Source organism: Limulus polyphemus, unplaced genomic scaffold (genome assembly GCF_000517525.1).
Source record: "Limulus polyphemus unplaced genomic scaffold, Limulus_polyphemus-2.1.2 Scaffold9439, whole genome shotgun sequence".
NCBI classification, from domain to species: domain Eukaryota; kingdom Metazoa; phylum Arthropoda; class Merostomata; order Xiphosura; family Limulidae; genus Limulus; species Limulus polyphemus.
This window is the reverse complement of record NW_013675049.1, coordinates 13,961-24,170: the sequence shown is the minus strand read 5'-3', so window position 1 is coordinate 24,170 and position 10,210 is coordinate 13,961. Positions and strand designations below refer to the sequence as shown.

Genomic DNA, 10,210 nt, shown 5'->3' with positions numbered 1-10,210 from the left:
GCTATTCGTGTACTTACTGTTTAGATGTTACGCTATTCGTGTACTTACTGTTTAGATGTTTCGCTATTCGTGTACTTACTGTTTAGATGTTTCGCTATTCGTGTAATTACTGTTTAGATTTTTCGCTATTCGTGTACTTACTGTTTAGATGTTTCGCTATTCGTGTACTTACTGTTTAGATGTTTCGCTATTCGTGTAATTACTGTTTAGTTTTTACGCTATTCGTGTACTTACTGTTTAGATGTTTCGCTAATCGTGTACTTTCTGTTTAGATGTTTCGCTAATCGTGTACTTTCTGTCTACCACTTGATTCTAAGAACTTCTGAGCGAAAGTCAAGGAGATCGTATAATAATGTATTTCACTCTGTATCTGCTTACCTAGTGCCGACGAGGCCTTTTGCAAATGCTAAGGCTGATGAGGCCGGCTGGGATACGGTTATGGTTTCAACTAGATTACTTTAATGGAGAACAGTTCTATCAATTTTCTACAAGTTGTCAATATTAGATTCAGCACTAGGGGACGTATTAAATGAATGTTTTATAAATCCTAGTGACTGATAATGTCCTCAAAACCTGAAGGAGTCTTTCAAAGTTGATATTATTTCCATGTGGCAGGTTCACGAGTTGTGTGACAACTTCTGCCAGAGATATATTAGTTGTCTCAAGGGAAAGCTGCCAATGAATCTAGTGATTGAAGAGAGGAACCCTAAACCAGGAGATCTTGAAGAGAGTAACGACAGCAGTGGCAGTGGTGGAGAAGGATGCTATGTTAACCTAAGTGTAGCTAGAAGAAGGAGGAGTTTAGCAGGGCTAAATAATGAACTTTTGACGAATCAGGTAGGGATATTCTACATCCTCTGTGTTTAGTACCCCCAGACATTAATTTTGGTTTGGTTTTTGCGTAACGTTTAGTATTACTTCCGAACAGGCTATTGAAATTAATCGTGTAATCATTACAAAACAAGACTTAAGGGAATTTAGTGTGATTAGATATTTTATTACATTACATATTAGAGAATGGGGCTGTGATAATGGAGTAATGATGATGTTAAGTATCGATATTTATATATTTCATTATGAGGGTGATTGTCCAGATGACACGCCCTCTATAACTGACACGTGACAAAATATAACAAGAATAATCTCGCGGACTTTGTGGTATCAGGTGAGTGATATTGACCCTGGACACGCTCTATTTGTCACGTGATCTAAAGAGTGAGGTCAGAGACGCTTATAAGGTTCAGCGGGACACCAACAAGCCAGTTACACCTACTGTTTCTTCAGACTCCTCTTAAAACTGACTTTCACACCAGGCGGAGTACTTTCTGATTTACCACGCTAATCACTAGGCCACATCATGCCCTTCAGGACCTGTCACATAAACAGTGACAATACCCAATTATAGAACTTATAGCGAAAGAAACGATGAATACTTACTAGGTCAACCACATTACATTTACCATATTCAGAGCCGACGAGGCCTTTTGCGTAATACCTGGGCACATACGGAAATTAATTTCCGTTCTTAGAAGTTTTAGGTTAATGATAGATGGCGTTATACAACAAAGATTTTGTATTTGATGTATAGCTGTCAAAGTGTTGGTATTTCTCATCTCAAGTGTATGGAAATAAACACATTTTTGTTCCAAACTACGAAACTAAAGCAGTAAACAAAACGACCAATTTTATCTTACCATAAGACGTTAGAATGTCACTATAGTGTTGGAACGAAATATGTTAAAAATTATTGTCATTTTTCCAATTCATATCCCTTGTTCATTCAGACAAAACTAAAACTATGATGTGGACCAACTTATAGTTGTTGATAACTAACACCAAAGTGTGGAGTAACTAGTAGTTGATAGAACTAACACCAGGGTGTAGAGTAACTAGTAGTTGATAACACTAACACCAAGGTGTGAAGTAACTGGTAGATGATAACACTTACACCAGGGTGAGAAGTAACTAGTAGATGATAACACTAACATCAAGGTGTGGTGTAACTAGTAGTTGTTGTATTGTTGTAAGCGTTACTGTTTTGTGGAAGAAATTTTATTGTTGTAAGGGTTACTGACTCCAGGTGTATGTAAGTAATTTTATTGTTGTAAAATTTTATAATTTTTGGTTTTATAGAAGTTGATGTATTGTTGTAAGCGTTACTGACTCCAGGTTTATGGAAATTGTTCATATTTCCCGAGGTGTTTCCAGTTTTATACATGTCACCACGTCCTGTTCTCTAACTTGGATGTTCACATTTCCCGAGGTGCTTCCAATTTTAACCTCTACAGTTTTCAGTCGTGAATAAAACGCGAAAGTGAAAAATTTAGTGCACTGACATCGATAGGCCAACTTCACTCTTTTGTTTTTAGGTATATGTATCTTAGGACACTAATGTCATTAGATAAAAAGAAATAATAAAAGCTTTGGCTAACTAACGAAGATTTATTGAAATTAAGACCTCAAATTAGTTGTCACCTTGGTAGGTCTAGAAAGTTTTTATAGAAGTAATATTGTTTGTTTTTGAATATCGCGCAAAGCTACACGAGGGCTATCTGCGTTAGCCGTCCCTAGACTAGAGGGAAGGCAGCTAGTCATCACGACCCACCGCCAACTCTTGGGCTACTCTTTTACCAACGAATAGTGGGATTGGCCGTCACATTATAACACCCCCACGGGTGAAAGGGCAAGCATGTTTGGTGTGACGGGAATTCGAACCCGCGATCAGCAGATTGGGAGTCGAGCGCCCTAACCACCTGGCCATGCCGAGCCTGAAATAATATTCAGTTAACGTCTAACTAAGGTGTACTTGTAGTACTAGTAATTAATAGTATGGCTAACAATTAACAATGAATCTTAATGTTATATTTTAGTTAAATTTATAAACACTGAATGGCTGTACTAAAATTAAGTTCACCTAATATGGTTAGAGGTAGTTTAGGGATAACTGTAGTTGATCGTAATGTGAAATATACTTGTTAGTGGGCTTCATTGCGAATTTCAGGAGACTCGAAAGATGATCCGTATAGTCGCCCTTTCTTTTAAATTATCTGGTGAAATTACTTGATTCCCTAACTTAAAGTCTCTACACGCATTGACACTTGTACACTGCCGAAAAGTGTTGTAGGCCGGCGTTACAAATAACGTTAAATACGTAAAATAAATCAACGTACTTATACAAAATAACTCAATAAGCGCAATAGCTAACACGTATTCAAACACTTCACGAAAACACATTCTCTCTATCTTGAAACAACTGTACATTCTCTTCATCATATCTCCCACTTATATTTCAACTCACCTTTGTCTTGAAACAACTATCCCGTATGTATAATCTAGCAGTGGATGTGCAAGAAAAACCTCAAGTCAAATTTAAATTTTCTAAGCGTTTTAGGTAACAAACATTTATAGCTTACAACAATTCATTACATTTTCGGAGCTTCAGGATACATTAGGGACGTCACAACATGGAATAGGTACTTCATCCATTACACCAATACTGTTTATCAGTGTTACTACAGTGGTCGGCTGGATCTACTGTTTATCAATGTTACTACAGTGGACGGCTGGATCTACCGTTTATCAATGTTACTACAGTGGTCGGCTGGATCTGCTGTTTATCAATGCTAATACAGTGGTCAGCTGGTTGTACTGTTTATCAATGTTTCTACAATGGTCGGCTGGATCTACTGTTTATCAATGTTTCTACAGTGGTTTAATAAACAGTAGATCCAGCCGGTAGATCCAGCCGACCACTGTAGTAACATGTTTATTAATGTTACTACAGTGGTCAGCTAGTTGTACTGTTTATTAATCTTGCTACAGTGGTTCTGTTGCTGTTCTGCCTCTCAGAACCGACGAATTTAATGTTTTTGGTGTTTACTACTTAGTGGCTTGAAATAGACTACACGTGCTTCACATGTTTGATAGTTTTGTATGTTTGAAAATGTGGCCTCTTGCTTTCAGACCATCAGCCTGTATATTCGTGTGTTCGGCTATAAATCTGTTAGCTTCGTAAAAGCTGCTATCTACCATGTATATATATATAACCTTGTTTTATTTCGTTGATTGTAGCAAATGGACCTTTTAAACACATCGATCAGGAGGGATAAGCTCTTGCCGGTACTATCTTGTAGAATAGCTCGAGACGACGTCATGAGCGGAGAGGACGCTTGTTGCCTTTATAAAGTTAGTTACTGAGTGAAAACTATAAGCTGTGTCTAAAAGCTTTGTTTCCGATTAGATTAAAGTAAATCTAATTTGATAAGAAACTTCAGACATTATGTAATCAAAGTGTTTTCCTAGCTGTGGAGCTTGGAAAAGTCAATAGAAAGAATGTATATTTACTGCGATTCTCAAAACATACTTGTTGTCTGCTGTATCGGATCACCAGTCTTTCTTTTATCGTTTAAACAGAAAGTGGACTTCTTTTTCTTGCCGCGAGATACAGAGTAAACAACAAATACACATCGCCCTCAGGCCTTACTTGTATTTGTTGGCCGAAACGCATTGTTTTTTGTTATTTTAATCAAAACTACAGTTTAATAATTCTTGGTGTGTTAAAACTACGGTTTAACAATTCTTGGTGTGTTAAAACTACGGTTTAACAATTCTTGGTGTGTTGTAGTTTTAACACACGAAGAATTGTTAAACTGTAGTTTTAACACACCAAGAATTGTTAAACCGTAGTTTTAACACACCAAGAATTGTTAAACTGTAGTTTTGGTTTAACAATTCTTGGTGTGTTAAAACTACAGTTTAACAATTTTTGGTGTGTTAAAACTACGGTTTAACAATTCTTGTGTGTTAAAACTACGGTTTAACAATTCTTGGTGTGTTAAAACTACGGTTTAACAATTTTTGGTGTGTTAAAACTACGGTTTAACAATTCTTGGTTTGTTAAAACTACAGTTTAACAATTTTTGATGTGTTAAGATTACGGTTTAACAATTCTTGGTGTGTTAAAACTACAGTTTAACAAACCTGCAAACAATTCTTGCTATTTACTATTTCACCGTGATGAAATTAATGAAATAAAACGCCATCTGTTTAAAATAAGTAACAAAGTATTATTAAAATAAGGGCGAGAAATACATTAAAACGGTGAACGTGCAATATTTGTTATATTAACATGAAACACTATCGTAGTTGAAGGTGCTACAGTAAGATGCAAACATTAGCGAGGTTGAAGGTGCTACAGTAAGATGTAAACATTAACGAGGTTGAAAGTGCTACAGTAAGATGTAAACATTAGCGAGGTTGAAGGTGCTACAGTAAGATGTAAACATTAGCGAGATTGAAGGTGCTACAGTAAGATGTAAACATTAGCGAGGTTTAAGGTGCTACAGTAAGATGTATTAATTGTACATCCCAGTATGTCAAGCTGTATATATTTCAGTAATGTTAATTGTACAGCCCAGTATGTCAAGCTGTATATATTTCAGTAATGTTAATTGTACAGCCCAGTATGTCAAGCTGTATATTGTTCAGTAATGTTAATTGTACAGCCCAGTATGTCAAGCTATATATTGTTCAGTAATGTTAATTGTACAGTCCAGTATCTCAGGCTGTACAGTGTTCAGTAATGTTAATTCTACTGTCCAGTATCTCAGGCTGTATATTGTTCAGTAATGTTAATTGTACAGTCCAGTATCTCAGGCTGTACAGTGTTCAGTAATGTTAATTCTACGGTTCGGTATCTCAGGCTGTATAGTGTTCAGTAATGTTAATTGTACAGTCCAGTAGCTCAGACTGTATAGTGTTCAGTAATGTTAATTGTACATCCCAGTATCTCAGAGACTATATAATGTTCACTAACGTTAATTGTACAGTCCAGTATCTCAGGTTTATATAGTTTTCAGTAGTGTTAATTGCACAGTCCAGTATTTCAAGCTGTATAATGTTTAGCGTTGTAAGTCCGTAAACTTACTGTTGACCCACTGGGGACAGTTTGTGTTGTATATATATATTATCGATTATACAGCGCAGTATCCCAGGCTGTAGAGTTTTTAGTTCTATCGTTTTCACAACATGGTAGCCCGGGCTATACGGTGTTGAGTTATTTTGTTTGTATATCCAGGTAGCCCGAGCTATACGGTGTTGAGTTCTGTTGTTTGTATATCCAGGTAGCTCTGGCTATATAGTGTTCGGTTCTTTTGCTTGTATATCCAGGTAACGGAACTCAACACCGTATAGCCAGAGTTACCTGGAAATACAAACAACGGAACTCAACACCGTATAGCCAGAGTTGTTTGTATATCCAGGTAGCTCTGGCTATATAATGTTTGGTTCTCTTATTTGTACCCCCTGATAATTGGGGTTATATAGTGTTCGGTATTATCATTGTTCAGTCTAGCCTTTGACATTAAATTTAAAGATATAGTTAAAGAACATGACTATTATACCACAATATAATAAATGTACTTTCACTATCATCAAAGATGTAATCAGATTAAGTCTGAAAACAACTCATCTCTCCTGTATTTTGTGTTGTAGATCTCTGTTTTAAAAGTCGAATTTTTATAATTGAAAATTCTGTATGATTGAATTGTTTTACGACTGTTTCACAACTCTTTTAACTGTGCTTTATTCGACTGAATGAAGAACCTCTTTCATTTTCTGCAAACATTATTATAAAACTTAATTTTGAGATCACTCTTTATTTTCTTATAATATTCTAGTAAACAGCACTACAACATTATCTCTAACTCTATAATGGTATCTCTAACTCTGCAACAGTATCGATAACTTTACAACAGTATCTGTAACTCTACAACGGTATTTATAATACTACAACAGTATCTCTAACTGTACAGCAGTATCTCTAATACTACATCTCTAATGCTACAACATTATCTCTAACTCTATAACGGTATCTCTAACTCTGCAACAGTATCGATAACTTTACAACAGTATCTGTAACTCTACAGCGGTATTTATAATACTACAACAGTATCTCTTAACTGTACAGCAGTATCTTTAATACTACATCTCTAATGCTACAACAATATCTCTAACTCTACAACGGTATTTCTGATACTACAACAGTATCTTTAGCTCTACAACGGTATTTCTAATACTATATCTCTAATGCTACAACACTATCTTAACACTACAGCACTGTATATAACACTAAAACATTATTTAACCCAACACTACTAATACTAAAGCATTATTTCTAACACTGAAACATCATCTCTAATAGTACAAGGGTATTTCTAACACTACAACATTGTCTTTAACTGTACAACACTATATCTTGGTGTATAGGTGCAATTTCTAACAGCAAAAACAGCATGGATATGTTTGACAATATATTGCCTTAGGTGAAGTGTTTATGAATTGGGTTACATATCACCTGTATTTTATTATGCAGTAGATTACAAACTACTGGCAACGTTCGACTAAAGTTGTTATGAAATGAATTAGCCATTATTGATAGTCCGAAAGCATGATTATTATGATGTGGGTTAGGGATTATTTTTAGTCCTAGAGAAAGGCTATTATGAAGGGAATTACTTATTGTGAAACTCCTGAAGTAGATTATAAGTTATTGTTAGACCTAGACAGAAGTTATGAATTGAATTAGAGATTATTGGTAATCCTAAAGCAAGATTTTTATGAAGTGGATTAAAGATTATTGTTAGTCCTAGAGAGAGAGATTATGAAGTAGATTAAAGATTATTGTTAGTCCTAGAGAGAGAGGTTATGAAGTAGATTAAAGATTATTGTTAGTCCTAGAGAGAGGTTATTATGAAGTGGATTAAATATTATTGCTAGTCCTAGAGAGAAGTTATGAAGTGGATTGAAGCTTACAGAAAATTCTAAATTAAAACTACTGTGATGCTAGAAATGACTGGCTTTATCTAAATGTTGACAACATATAAATCAAATCAGATGCTTAGTTTGGTATTCCAAGATTGATATAATTTGTCAACAACACTGTAATCTATTTTCTGGACTTACTTTATTACTGTAGTATTTTTTTCTTATTTCTACACACTACTTTCTGCAGTAATTTCTTCTACTACTACTATATCTTACTTGACTTTTCCTTATGACAAGTGTTTCTTTGTTTCAGTGGCCTGAGTCACATTCCCTAAGTTCCTATGGAGGCAGTATGGATGGGGCTCGATCGCCGATTGAGTCTACGGGTACACCAGGATCTTTTTCACAGCAGCCATCTTCACATCTAATCTTGGACAACCATAATGAAACTTGTAAGCAAAATATTTCAGATTATAAATTTTGTACAAGTTGTCTAATTACAAACCTAGTACAAACGTTCAGATTGCGCCTGCAGTTTGAAAAATATTAAGAATATGGAAAACCTCAGATGATACGACCGTTCAATTAGGTTTACATACCAGCACTATTAGGAGTGCCCATCGTTACAGAAAATATCAGATGACTCACCTGTTCCGTTAGGTTCCCCTTTCCAGAATTTCTATAATGAACGATGATAGAAGCTGTACCTTAAGGCCTAATAAACTCGACAGCCAAAATGTGATTGTTTCTTGTTTTACGTTTGTGTTGAACTTTAAGTTGGTTTAGCCATTTTCTGTTCTCTGAACTGTTAGTTTCGTCGTTCTGTTTTCTGAATATTTGGCTTAGCCATTCATTATATTCTGTGAACAGTTGGTTCAGTCATTCTGTGTTCTCTGATATTTAGTTCACGCGTTCTGTGTAGACTAGTGGACATAGACAACACAGAATAACTGTTGGGTAAAACACCATAGAGTAACCTGTGGACACGAACACCACAGAGTAACTGGTGGATAAAACACAATAGAGTAACTGGTGGATAAAACACAATAGAGTAACTGGTGGATAAAACACAATAGAGTAAGTGGTGGATAAATCACCTCAGAGTAACTGGTGGATAAAACACAATAGAGTAACTGGTGGATAAAACACAATAGAGTAAGTGGTGGATAAATCACCTCAGAGTAACTGGTGGATAAATCACCTCAGAGTAACTGGTGGATAAATCACCACAGAGTAACTGGTGGATCAAACACCATAGAGTAATTGGTGGATAAAACACTATAGAGTAAGTAGTGGATAAAACACCATAGAGTAAGTAGTGGATAAAACACCATAGAGTAACTAGTCGATAAAACACCATAGAGTAAGTAGTGGATAAAACACCATAGAGTAAGTAGTGGGTAAAACACCATAGAGTAAGTAGTGAATAAAACACCATAGAGACTGGTGCATAAAACACCATAGAGTAACTAGTGGATAAAACACAATAGAGTAACTAGTGGATAAAACACCATAGAGTAATTGGTGGATAAAACACCATAGAGTAACTGGTGGATAAAACACCATAGAGTAACTGGTGGATAAAACACCATAGAGTAACTGGTGGATAAATCACCATAGAGTAACTATTGGATAAAACAGTATAGAGTAACTAGTGGATAAAACACTATAGAGTAACTGGTGGATAAAACAATATAGAGTAACTAGTGGATAATACACCATAGAGTAAGTAGTGGATAAAACACTATAGAGTAAGTAGTGGACAAAACAGAATAGAGTAACTAGTGGATAAAACACAATAGAGTAACTAGTGGATAAATCACCATAGAGTAATTAGTGGATAAAACACCATAGAGTAACTAGTGGATGAAATACTATAGAGTAACTAGTGGATAAAACAGTATAGAGTAACTAGTGGATAAAATACTATTGAGTAACTAGTGGATAAATGACCATAGAGTAATTAGTGGATAAAACAGTATAGAGTAACTGGTGGATAAAACAATATAGAGTAACTAGTGGATAAAACACCATAGAGTAACTAGTGGATAAAACACCATAGAGTAAGTAGTGGATAAAACACCATAGAGTAACTGGGTGATAAAACAGTATAGAGTAACTAGTGGATAAAACACCATAGAGTAAGTAGTGGATAAAACACCATAGTGTAACTGGTGGATAAATCACGATAGAGTAACTAGTGGATAAAACAGTATAGAGTAACTAGTGGATAAAACACCATAGAGTAACTGGTGGATAAAACACCATAGAGTATTTGGTGGATAAATCACCATAGAGTTACTGGTGGATAAAACACCATAGAGTAACTAGTGGATAAAACACTATAGAGTATTTGGTGGATAAAACACCATAGAGTAACTGGTGGATAAAACACCATAGAGTAACTGGTGGATAAAACACCATAGATTAACTAATGGATAAAACA

At 35.4% G+C, this 10,210-nt stretch overlaps 1 protein-coding gene across 1 annotated transcript; it reads left to right on the top strand.

Annotated features, from left to right (window-relative positions):
- Positions 1 to 619: 619 nt before the first annotated feature.
- Positions 620 to 8,433, top strand: LOC111083420. The gene is made up of 2 exons (XM_022379931.1): positions 620 to 837; positions 8,078 to 8,433. The coding sequence occupies exons 1-2, from the start codon at positions 679 to 681 to the stop codon at positions 8,312 to 8,314; spliced, it is 396 nt and encodes a 131-aa protein (XP_022235639.1). The 5' UTR covers positions 620 to 678; the 3' UTR covers positions 8,315 to 8,433.
- Positions 8,434 to 10,210: the final 1,777 nt, after the last annotated feature.

What these genes read in the sequence shown, in the direction of transcription:
- LOC111083420 (XM_022379931.1), top strand. Translation starts at nt 679, where the DNA reads ATGAATCTAGTGATTGAAGAGAGGAACCCTAAACCAGGAGATCTTGAA. An exon ending in ATGAACTTTTGACGAATCAG is followed by an intron (nt 838 to 8,077) that starts GTAGGGATATTC and finishes TCTTTGTTTCAG; the next exon opens with TGGCCTGAGTCACATTCCCT.